Raw genomic sequence first — 11,526 nt, 5'->3', positions numbered from 1 at the left:
CGCCTACTCCGTACTTGACTTCTTATGAGAGATTTGGTGTGTGGATATCTAGAACAGAGGACTCTTACCCTACCATTGCACTTGGCCCATGCTCCCAGTTTTTGGTGGAGTCCGAGTTGCTATGTTATTTCTTTTTACTTGCTTTGTATTATTTTAGTTATTTAATGTTCTTTGTTGTATGTTTTCCATGTTTGGTCTTTGTCCCTGGGTTAGATTCTTTTGACTTTTGATTTCCGCTGGAATCTTGGTTCCCTTGATTACTCGTCCATGAGTTTGGCAAAAATCGAATTAGTGAAAATAATTTTTTGGGGCAGACAAAATCACAAAAAATAAATTAAAACAAGTGACACATAATATGTATTGATAAAAAATATGAAACATTAATTATTCTGATTGTGAACATCCACATTAATGTCTATGTTCAGTTTTTAAACCAAGTGATATAACCACTTCACTAAGGCCGATAATTTTGTTCAATTACAGACAATGATTATAATGCACGATTAAATGTAACATTACATAAATATAAGTGCAATATATTTTACGTTTTAAAAAAATCTGTTGTTCCAGAACTATAAGAACTAGTTTTTTTTAAATATTACTATGCGAAGGATATTAATGCGTTCATGTGTTCAAAGTTTATTTTCAGACTCCTTTAAAGGCCTAGACCTAGAAATTTTCATCGGAGAAAACGGTGCGTCAAAAGCATTTACTCCAGCTATCGACCAAGTTAGTGACGACTTGTTTGGAAATAGTAGTGACTTGGAATTGTCTCGATTCGAATCTAAAGAGTAGGGCGAGACAGGGCCTATCAGTGAGAATATTATGGGTAAGAGAAATACACAGTGAAAAATGGAAATAACCAACAACATCACTACTATCTTGAAAAATGTCAAGAAAATATTTGTATTCGCGAAAACTAAAGACACGGAAGTAATTACGAAAATCACACATGATATAAGTATGGTTCCACTTACAATAACTATGGTTTCGCTTGCCTTTGACCGTCTATCAAGGGCATTGCTATATAAAAAAATATTGCATACAAATGAGGGGAAAAGAAAGGAGAATCCGGTCAATATTGAGAAATAAACCAAGGTGAATGAGTTAATTGTTTCCTCCAAGAATGACATGAAACCAGCTACGCCTGACATTATTGACACAACCGAAAACATGATATAAAGTATAGTGGTAGGGTGCTGTATAAATAAGATTGCAAATAATAGACATACACCGAAAGTAACGAAAACCGACATGGCTGATTTCTCCCAAGTTTGAACCAACTGCTCGAGATGTACAAAATTTGGGCTGTAAGCATATATTTCAAGGTAACTTCTGCTAACTATTTGTTTGATAATCTTAAACATTGCAACCAGATCGGAAGTCTCTTTTAAATTTTCAGACAGGATATAAACTTTTGAAAAAGGTACATTCGTTCCATTTTCATTTATAAGTATGTCATTTTCAAACTGTTGGTTAGCCTTCAAAAATAGTTTTAATGCTGCAATAAAGTCTGCTCCAGAGCTGTTTGTAAATGTACTGGAATGATAAAATGAGGACAACCAGTTGACTTCAAATGAATCATCAATAAACCTTTCGTTTTTTAAAGTAATGATTATTTTCTGAATTTCGTTGTATCTCTGAATGTTCCAATAGTCAACATTGCCTTCTATATTTAAGGATATGGGTACTCGATTGTCGAAGTTCCTCCTTTCAGTCAAAAGATAAGTTTGAATAGAAGAATCTTCTTTAAAGGTATCTTTGTCCAAGAAGTCTATTTTAAGTGTTGTACAGCCCCATATTGCCAGAGCAAGATAAAGAACGTAAGTTAGTATGACAATAACCTTGACCGGTTTGAGCAGAAGAAATCTAGGCAAAATCATGCTTGAAACATTATCAGTAAAACTTCGGATTTCCTCTTTATTCTCTGCTGGTGCCCCAGAACAACACACAACCATAAAATTGTTTCGGTAGCCAGCTGCTCTCATTTCTTCAAGGGAGTAAACAGAGTGGCATGCGCACCAATGCCTTTTAGAAGCAACTCGCTTTTCGTCAAATACGACACAGGATATGAAGAACGTCATGTGGTTAATGTAAGTCAAAACCACAGCTGACCCTGTTAACGATAAAGTGTTGATGGATTTAAAGTTTAAATAGGTAATATGTATTAGCTTAAATGATATTAATATAAAAAAAATCATTCAAACCTTGTACATGATGTTGTGACATTCGACAATGGTGAAGTATGAACATCGGAGTTATCAAGTCATATTTCTTTAACTGATAATTTTAACAAAAAAAAAAAAAAAAACAAAGGAAGAAAGAACTGCAAAATTACGATTCTTATTTGTACATACATTCTTATTGCTTGGAAGTCCACTGGTACATCCCAACATTGTTTAAGCTTTTCTTTTGCGCATGCTTACATGCACATATCAGTTTTAAGAAAATAATCTATATGTTCATCGATAGGTTAGTTGATTTAGTTGGCTAGATTAACACGTGATAAGTTACGGACCGAATACTCTATAGATGTATTTGATTTCAAACTTTTATGAAGCCTTAAATTGATTCTAGTCGACAAAGTCCTCATAATTGTAACCAACACAAATTTAACTTATGATCTTAGAAACACCGATAACCCGATTTCAGTCTGACAGGAAGTAAACCTGTTATATCGACTAATAGAAAAAGAACGGATATGGTGAAACGTATAATAACGTACCTAAACAGAAAATAATAAAGACATTCAGAGATCATGAAAATGTCATCATTAAGTGTAAACAAACCTTTTAGTAAGCTCTGAAAAGAAGCCCCAAAAACTAAGTAAAAAGAAATCCGCGGTAACTGAACGATGACAATTATTCAGGATATTTTCTAGTTTCGCATCATTAACAAAACATTCATAGTTCACATCTTAAAATGACTATGAACATAAATAAGTTTCTGTTAATGTAAAACTTAAAAAGGCATAAAATATCAATATATTCAAATTCATCCTGCCTAATAATACAGTACCTGTAAACCAACAGAAATGTTTGAGTACTTGTAAATCTGACACTAGACCACAAACGAGAAGAGCAATGAATATAGAGGCCGAGGCAAAGGTAGTTGGTACTCCAGTAGCCTTTATTCCATAAGTTACTCTTTCTTCTGGGGATGCCTTAATTGGAGCATTTGTTACTCCAGAAAGTAAAACAAACGCCTTCGTAACAGATAAACCTGTAAATAACAAACAGAAAAGTTATTTAGACCAGATCTTGTTTCATTTTCGCATGTACATATATAGCTTCTTGGTGGAAACGTATACATGTAACAAAAGTAAGGTACATTAAGGTATTTGCATATGCTTTGTATGATATAACTGATTGATAATTATTGGTTACTAAACAGCTTTATTTGTGTTATTGTTAAGTATGTAAAGTACATAGATACCCTTTTATACTTCCAAAGTGAGCATCTTCTACATGTTACAGTCTAGAATGACCTTTTTGTATCAATGTTTGCTATCGTCACTTTAAGTTCTTTAAGTTCTGAATTGAAATTAAAGGGATGATGAAACGTTTCTGCGCTGAAATGCTTTTAAGTAGCTGTCTTTATAAGAATCATGCAAAATCTGAAAAATGTGATATACCCCAAAAAAAGGCTACATATTTTAATTTTTGTAATTAAGTTGTTTTATGGGTCTATACTATGAAATGAGTAATTATTCATTCAAATCTGCCTGCTCTTAGGAGATAATCAACATTGAAAATCCAGTAGATTCTATTGTATTTGAGCGTCATTTACAGAGTTATCTCTCTTAATTTTGAAATCTACAGTGCATTCTATATAATTTTTATCTCCTAAGAGCACTGGTTATATGAAAAACCACATGTTATTTTCTGTTTACTATGACATTTCAAACAAAATATCAAAAATAAAAATATGTAGGATTTTTACCCATGAATCGCATTTTGCATGATCCTTAGCTGCAATGCTACTTAAAATAACACTTGTTTAATATCGAAATAGATTTGTAACTTGTGCTTGGATTTACTGTACACAAACCGATAGTGAATAATGGCATTATCGTTGTAAAGTTGACATAACTGACACCGATTGCGGAGCAGAATCCAAGTGCTGAAAGTACCGATAGACAGCCGGACAACACAGAAGCTAATGCCAGGTTTCCTCTCTGAGATATACAATTTCCTCCCAAACCAGCAACAAAAGCAAATACACAGAAGACGCCAAACATAATAACTAACACCTTTGGATCGACAAGGTAGACTGGTGGTAGGTCTGATGTTTTAGAGTTTGACGTTTCCATGAACAAATTTATGTTACTAGTATTGAGGCTTGTTAGAGTTTTTAAGAATTTTTCCTCCCATTCATCTACAATTGCTTGTTCTATATCAGACCGTAGGTGATATGTTAATTTGAGAGATCTGGCTGATGTTAAAATTCCATTTTCGACCTCCACGTTTCCTATTATTTCACTCATGATATGAGGAAGGCCATTCGAATCGATGAATACCGGATACGAAGCATTCTGTAGCGAGTAATCACTTAAAAAACTGTTATCGAAGAAGATTGATCCAGGCTGAAGACACTTTATATCATTGCGTATACATAAGTCTTTAAAATCGTGTTCAACATTATTTTTGTCCTTAACTTGGATATCAAGGACCGCTTCATGAATTTTACGAATTATTATCCGGTATTTGGCGGTAATTATATTTTCATTGGTGTTTACAATGTAGCGTCCGAAAACTGTTTTGTCGGCGAGTTGCCATGGATACGTTTCGTTCTTTCCAAGATAGGGGAAACTGTTTCGTATTTGGTTGGCACGTAGACTAGCATCGCTTGTAGTGTCAATATAGAGTTCTTGGTAGTTGTCCGTTACTTTCATCCACCGCATATTTATAGCAAGGAGTGTGTTCATTAACACAGCTATGATCAAGGCGGCAATTGGATTTTTACTGACTTTCTTTCCGTATAATCCAAACGCTTCCCAGACTCGAAGGCCATGGTTGCACGTACAAGATGAGCATCTCATTCTGAAATAAAATTTCCGGGTGTTACAATTGAATAAGTCAAACCTTTTCCAATCGATGTTTTTAACGAAATAATATAAATCACAAAAATTTTAGTTAATTAATAAATAAAATTAAAATGGATTCAAGAATAACCTCAAACAGTAACTTGGTTAGAAAAATAATACACTGAAGAAGAGAATCACATCTGTTCTAGAGAATGACTTTAAGGTATTCATTGACCATAAACCGTGAAACCACCGAACCCATTTTAGACTGAAGTTTTATACAGATGTTCGTTTTATAATGGACCAAAATACATTTAAATGGCGGGACTATAAAAATTGTCTTGGTTAAGACATATTTTCAGAATATACAGTTTCAGAATGTTTCATCGTACATTGTATTGATGCTCGGTTGTTAAACTCCAACAATCAAACAAACAAACATCGTACATTGTATTGTTGTATAGAATATATTAACCAAAGCATGCATTGTACATTGAACAAAGGTAAATATCATATATATTAGACGTCGTTATTTGTACCAATTACAAAGGAGCCAGTGTATCGACCATATAAAGGGGGGGTGTTAGTATATTGGCTACGTACACGGAATATTTGTAAAGTGTTTTTCTTCCACATACCACAGAGTCCACAAAAGTGCATCGCTTAAAGAGATCCTGGTGTATGTATCTCGCACATCGGGGACTGATGCTTGTAAGATTAATCTGGTATGTTGATCTATCGATTTTTGATGTATCAACCGCCTACAGGGCTCGAGTGTAACAAGTACATACACGAGACTTTGTTGTATCTACCACACCCAGGACTTCAGTGATACATTTGCATACACGAAACCCTCTTGTATGAACCACACAAAGTGCTGTAGTATAACGATTGAATACATCAAACTCCGCTGTATCAACAACACCCAGGACTTCTGTGAAACGATTGCATACACGAGACCTTTCTGTAACAACCACACACAGGTCTCTATTGTGTAACGACTTCATACACGAAACCTTGCTGTTACAACCACACACAGGTGTCTCTAGTGTAACGATTTCATTCACGAGACCCTGCTGTTACAACCACACACGGGTTTCTAATGAAACGGTTACATGCCTGAAGCTCTGTTGTATAAACCACACATAGGTCTCACGTGTAACGATTACATACACTAGACCCTGTGAATTAACCACTTAAATGTGTGTTTGTGTGTGTGTGTGTGTGTGTCCCATTTTATTTGGAATTTCTTTTGCACTCGTTTTGGTGAGAATTGTCTTACGCTTTGTAAACCATAGGGATATATCGAATTGTTATTTGATTTTACACGGTTTTAATTAAATTAAAATTTAATGAAAACTTTAAGACATCAGTAAAATAGTTTACCAAAACAAAAATCCCACTTGATATTTTGAGAATTCATTCCCTATATTTTGCGGTCACATCCATATATAATGCTATTTAACATTACAAGGTGATAACATGGGAGAAAAAAAGGTAATTACCAGTGTATTACTGTCAACTCATTCTGTTACCAAAACAGTAAACATAATGATGGAACGATTATATATTATACGTTGAAATTTATGTTACTACTTGAGTTTCATTACTGGACTTTTTTCAAGAACAAAAAATCGTAAATGTTCGAACAACAATATTTTTTATCATTTGTTTTGAAACTGAGATTGACGAAAATAGTTTTCTTCATGTTTTGAAGTACATAAATGGTAAATATTGTGTACGTTTAATTATATAAATAGATGATATCTTGTCTGAATTTAAAAGGGGAAATTAATTAGTAGTTCTGTAAATTTTGCTAACTGCGTTTTGTTTTTTTTCTACAATCACGTCCAAAAGTTGACAAAACATCCCGTATTTGATAAGTGCAACCTTCAACTAAACTACTTTTATCTTAAAGTAAGCTATAATAAAGTTTTATCACTTTCCAGACCTACTCCTTTTATCTCTGAAATGAAGACTTCTGAACACTGGTTTTTAATCTTTTCATAACCTACATTTAGAAAGTAAACACCGTAAATGAGTTATATGGCATACATCGACATATAAATATAGGTTGATGAATATGAGGGGCGAGAAATATTAACAAAGGTTCTAAAGAACTAAGTGGTCTTAAACGTTTATTTTGTTGTTTTGCTTTGCTGAGGAATTTACAAAAATAACTTTGGTACGTATGAGGCAAAGTAGCAGAAGATATTCCTATACCTGCATGTCCAAAACTCGCGGATTTGAAAACATAATTAGTGGTCATAGTTTTAATTGTGTGATCTCTGCAATCTACGATCGGAATTCTTCGTCAACATATATAATAACTGTTGTCTTTGACAAAGTTATCTGACCTCTAAATCGTCATTTGCAGTACATTTTAATGACGAACTTACTCAATTATCCAAATCGATATAAAAATCTAGTCTTCCTCCGAACAAATAGACAAATCACATCGTCAAAGAAGTGGATAAGTTCATACCATGTTTCACTCACGGACTGATTCTTACAGAAACTGACAAGTTACACCGTATAACAAGTAGACAAGCGTAGATCAATTGCCACAGTGGAAAACCGATAGGTATTTCAATATCAATTTATTTCTTTCGAAAGTCATTGATCGATGAAGATATTGCCATATATAGGGCCGATAAACAGTTATTTGGTTGATATTGGGAGAGGGGACTTAAATGACCATGTTCTAGTATGCAACGATAAATGTTTGTCATAACTGAACAGGCAGGGAGCATAAGATGGTGAAAATACCTAATAAAAAGTATTTCAGTCATAGAAGTATATGTAACTCATTACAATCAAATTAGTCTATTTATTTCCAATATGAAAACTGGTCTTGTGATTACAAAACTAGCACATATGTTATGAATCGTTCCATAAACACAGTCGAAAAACATGTTTTAAAAGTGCCATCACAAATAAGCATATGTAGAGTTTGCAACAACAAAACTTTACATTTTGTAACTGGTACTAACTTAAGTCTCGCTTACCTGGCAGATCGAAAACCAACCAACCTATCGTAATGTGAACTGAATCAGAAAAATTTAATGTACCCGAAATTTTCAAATTCTAGTCATGTGATATTAACGAAATTTGATAACAGGTAGATTAAAGAACAAAAAACTGCACTGAGTATATCATCGAAGCAGAAACGCTGGGGTTCAAGGGCGAAAACTGCAAAACCAATAAAATTACATGGAAATGGGTACATGTAGTAAAAAAATTGAAAAGAATTAAAATATAAAACTATAATACTTACATCTGTACAAATGTATACGGTTGAGGGGATGACGTAGTAGGATCTAGAGCAAATAAGGTTTGAATTGATTGGAAACTCGAAAAAACAAAGGACAAAAAAGAAGCGAGAAAAACAAAGACAACAACAACAAACAACACACAGACATAATAGAAATTAATAGAAAACATATTGAAAATTGACAGTAAATAAATAAATATTACATGAAGCATTATGCATGATTATTGTGATTTATGTGGACAGACTATCTGTTGTTTAAGACAAGTCCTGTACTTAAGCCTGTTTACTATTTTATTGTTTACTCTTTTCTATTTACCTTTTATTTGGGGTCTAGGGCAAGGATACTAATACTAGTTTCTTGACCGTACTCTACTATTGTAAGGTACCCTGTCTCATATGACATTATCGGGTTACAGAATTCTGGTTAATGAAAATAAAGTTTTATATTCATGCCAGTATTTTGTTATTTTTACTCGAAATTCGTGAGAGATTTATTCATAACAGAATAATTAATTGGAACGAGTGAAAAATCTAAATTTGATCATGAGTGTCGAAGAACGCTTAGTTTTAACGAGTGTGCGGAACTTGTTCCGCATGCGAATTAAATCTTACTTCGTTCTTGGCATGATTGATCATATCTAGGTTATTCACGATAACCAATTTATTATTTTATTTACTTTATAGATTTCCTCCATTATTCTTGCTATTTCCAACATAAGTTTCATATTTTATGAATGGCGGATTGAAATCAAAGTTTTGACATTTTAGCGGGAGAAAGTTCGAGAGTAAAATTACCGAATTTCACAGTTTGAATTATAGAAATTTATTACGCTAGGAACAATCGATAAATCACAGCTATCTATATAATAATTAGTAGTATTATATGTTTGTGTATGTATATCACAGAAGTTAAAACATAAAATAATACAGTGAAATTGAAATGTTTGATCCTGGAATTGGATGAAACACGTTCGTCTTTTACATTGAACATTGATCAAAGTTAAACCTATTTTTTACCCTACCCCTGATTTGACATTTTCATAGTAAGTCGGCGGGTCTTTCTAAAAAAGCAGTTTTGATCTTTGCTATGTGTGTCTGTTTACCTGTTCAGACTTAACCTTGGAAAAATATTCTTTTGATTGCCGTTCGAATCCTGGTTCCTTTGATTTCCATATCTATAGCCTTTTAAGTTAATCCCTGTTTTGAGTGGAGTGGCACGTACTGCTGCCTAATTCTCGGTGTATTTCAGTTGATTAAGGCTTTTTCGTCTTCTTTCCTATTTTTAATTGTTCCAACTGTCAAAGGACTTTTCAACTTGTATATTTGACACATAAAAGTCGGAATTACTATTTATTAAGCATTTAGAATAGTGACAACTAAAATTTATTGAATCTGTAACATAATGAATATCGAATCTTTGTTCCCTTAATTACTTTTAAAAATGATTTTATTTAAACACTGTTATTTAATATTCAATTAAACATAGGGAAATGTTTAACGAAGAACAATTTTTTTATAAAGCTTTATAAAGTTTTACGTTAATTTATGTGAATCACGCGATTCTTTTCCCTGTGATACTTTCCTTTCCTGTCTTTCTCATTTAATTAAGATGTTACACTATTGTATATGTTGTTAAGTTTCGTTTTGTTCTACCAAAATCACTGTGCAAATAAAATGTAAAGTAAGTACGCATAGCTCTAGAACCGGAAATAATTGTAAAACGTATGTTTAAATATTTGTTTTTATTATTAATTTTAATAGAAAAAAGGTAACTGATAATAACAAACAAAAACAATACAACAGCACACATGACAGTAGATTTATTCTTATCGTCCATCCTCTCCCATAGCTGTAATGTTTTAAGAACCATTCATCATTTCTTGAGGAATCATGGACTTGTATTTTGCGGGAACATACTTCATCCAGTTGCCGGGACCTCCCATTATCTCTCCTTCTCCACCTCCAGCACCTCCCATGTTGGGGATCATTTTCATGAATGAGCCCATACCGCCCATTCTACCTCCATTGTATCCACCTCCACTGCCTTCCATCCTTCCTCCATCGGCACCGTAATTTGAACCACCTGCACCTCCCATGTTGGGGATCATTTTCATGAATGAGCCCATACCGCCCATTCCACCTCCATTGTATCCACCTTCACTGCCTCCCATCCCGGGTATCATTTTCATGAATGATTCCATTCCACCCATTCCACCTCCATTGGCACCGCCTTTTGAACCACTTGCACCTCCCATGCCAGGGATCATTTTCATGAATGATCCCATTCCACCACCTGATCCGCTTCCAAATGGCCCGAAAGCTTTCGCTGGTCTAGCTACCACCAAAAGGGCAACTGTACAAGCTAATACCTGCTTCATCATTTGGTATTTTAAGCTTAACTGCTGAAAATATATGAGAATAAATGACATTTCGAATATAAGAAAAAATATAATTTCAAAATGTGGTATTAAATGTACTAAAAGTAATTAGTGAAGTATTGATTATGGCACTCAGTGTGGAATGAGAAGGGATTACAAATAAAATAATATCCCCCCCAAAAAAAAAAAAAAAAATAAATAAATAAATAAATAAAAAAAAAGTAGAAAGAAAAGAAAAAACGAAAGTGCAGTGATGAAAAAAAATGAATAAAAATAAAATAAAATAAAAAACAAAGTATCAAATACTTGCTATCAGATGAATACTTTTCAGACAAAGATTTATTTTACCAAACAGTTATAGCTGAGATAAAAAAAAAACAATTATGGTTATTGTATGAGAAATGTATCAGTTCGTCTTTTGGTAAAAGAAGAAAAATAAATTGACAAAAATATTAACTACAATATACCGATATATTATACCAAGTTTAAGTCTACATTCATACTAAAAATAATAACTTACCTTTTGTTCAGTGGAGAAGATGGATCATTGAACATCGAACTGAACACGCACCTTATATAGCTTCAAGAGGAGACACGAAAACAATTTATGTGCTAAACATGGTAATGCGAAGGCACTAGATGTACGGAAAACATGATACCTGACAACATATCAAATGATATCAATGTTTTTGATATTGAAATGAGGGACCTTTTAGAAGTCACCATATTCTTTTATCTATTGTTCAAAATTCATTGTTAGTTAGGCGTTGAAGAAAGAGTTTTCAAACACATCAGTTAAATTGTTAACAGATTAAAGATTTATGTTCCTTTATTTATAATTTAGAAAA

At 33.3% G+C, this 11,526-nt stretch overlaps 2 protein-coding genes across 4 annotated transcripts; both read right to left on the bottom strand.

The window, feature by feature from the left end:
* Positions 1-344: 344 nt before the first annotated feature.
* On the bottom strand, positions 345-8,116 carry LOC148600998 (patched domain-containing protein 3-like). 3 transcript variants are annotated; one of them, XM_088555583.1, is made up of 4 exons: positions 8,035-8,116; positions 4,051-5,042; positions 3,019-3,222; positions 345-2,116 (listed from the first exon to the last, which is right to left on the bottom strand). In XM_088555583.1, exons 2-4 carry the CDS (start codon positions 5,039-5,041, stop codon positions 633-635), a joined length of 2,679 nt encoding a protein of 892 aa, XP_088411709.1. In that variant the 5' UTR covers position 5,042; positions 8,035-8,116; the 3' UTR covers positions 345-632. The 3 variants fall into 3 exon arrangements, with proteins under 3 accessions (XP_088411709.1, XP_088411710.1, XP_088411711.1); XM_088555584.1 differs by having other exon boundaries at positions 8,020-8,042; XM_088555585.1 differs by lacking the exon at positions 8,035-8,116 and adding an exon at positions 5,175-5,248.
* Positions 8,117-10,036: 1,920 nt separating this feature from the next.
* Positions 10,037-11,315, bottom strand: LOC148600997 (uncharacterized). Its single transcript, XM_088555582.1, has 2 exons — positions 11,199-11,315; positions 10,037-10,702 (listed from the first exon to the last, which is right to left on the bottom strand). Exon 2 carries the CDS (start codon positions 10,679-10,681, stop codon positions 10,160-10,162), a length of 522 nt encoding a protein of 173 aa, XP_088411708.1. The 5' UTR covers positions 10,682-10,702; positions 11,199-11,315; the 3' UTR covers positions 10,037-10,159.
* Positions 11,316-11,526: the final 211 nt, after the last annotated feature.

The sequence above is a fragment of the Perna viridis genome, chromosome 12 (genome assembly GCF_037379345.1).
Source record: "Perna viridis isolate PV_CMFRI_1.1 ecotype Kerala chromosome 12, ASM3737934v1, whole genome shotgun sequence".
In the NCBI taxonomy this organism is placed as follows: domain Eukaryota; kingdom Metazoa; phylum Mollusca; class Bivalvia; order Mytilida; family Mytilidae; genus Perna; species Perna viridis.
Note: the sequence above shows the minus strand (reverse complement) of the source record. Positions and strands in the feature narration are given on the sequence as shown.

Excerpts from the sequence above, each read along its gene's own strand:
- LOC148600998 (XM_088555583.1), bottom strand. The coding sequence starts at position 5,041 with ATGAGATGCTCATCTTGTACGTGCAACCATGGCCTTCGAGTCTGGGAA. Across the intron at positions 3,223-4,050 it reads AATGCCATTATTCACTATCG|GTTTATCTGTTACGAAGGCG; the intron begins GTTTGTGTACAG and ends TGTTATTTACAG. Across the intron at positions 2,117-3,018 it reads ACATTTCTGTTGGTTTACAG|GGTCAGCTGTGGTTTTGACT; the intron begins GTACTGTATTAT and ends TATCGTTAACAG.
- LOC148600997 (XM_088555582.1), bottom strand. The coding sequence starts at position 10,681 with ATGATGAAGCAGGTATTAGCTTGTACAGTTGCCCTTTTGGTGGTAGCT.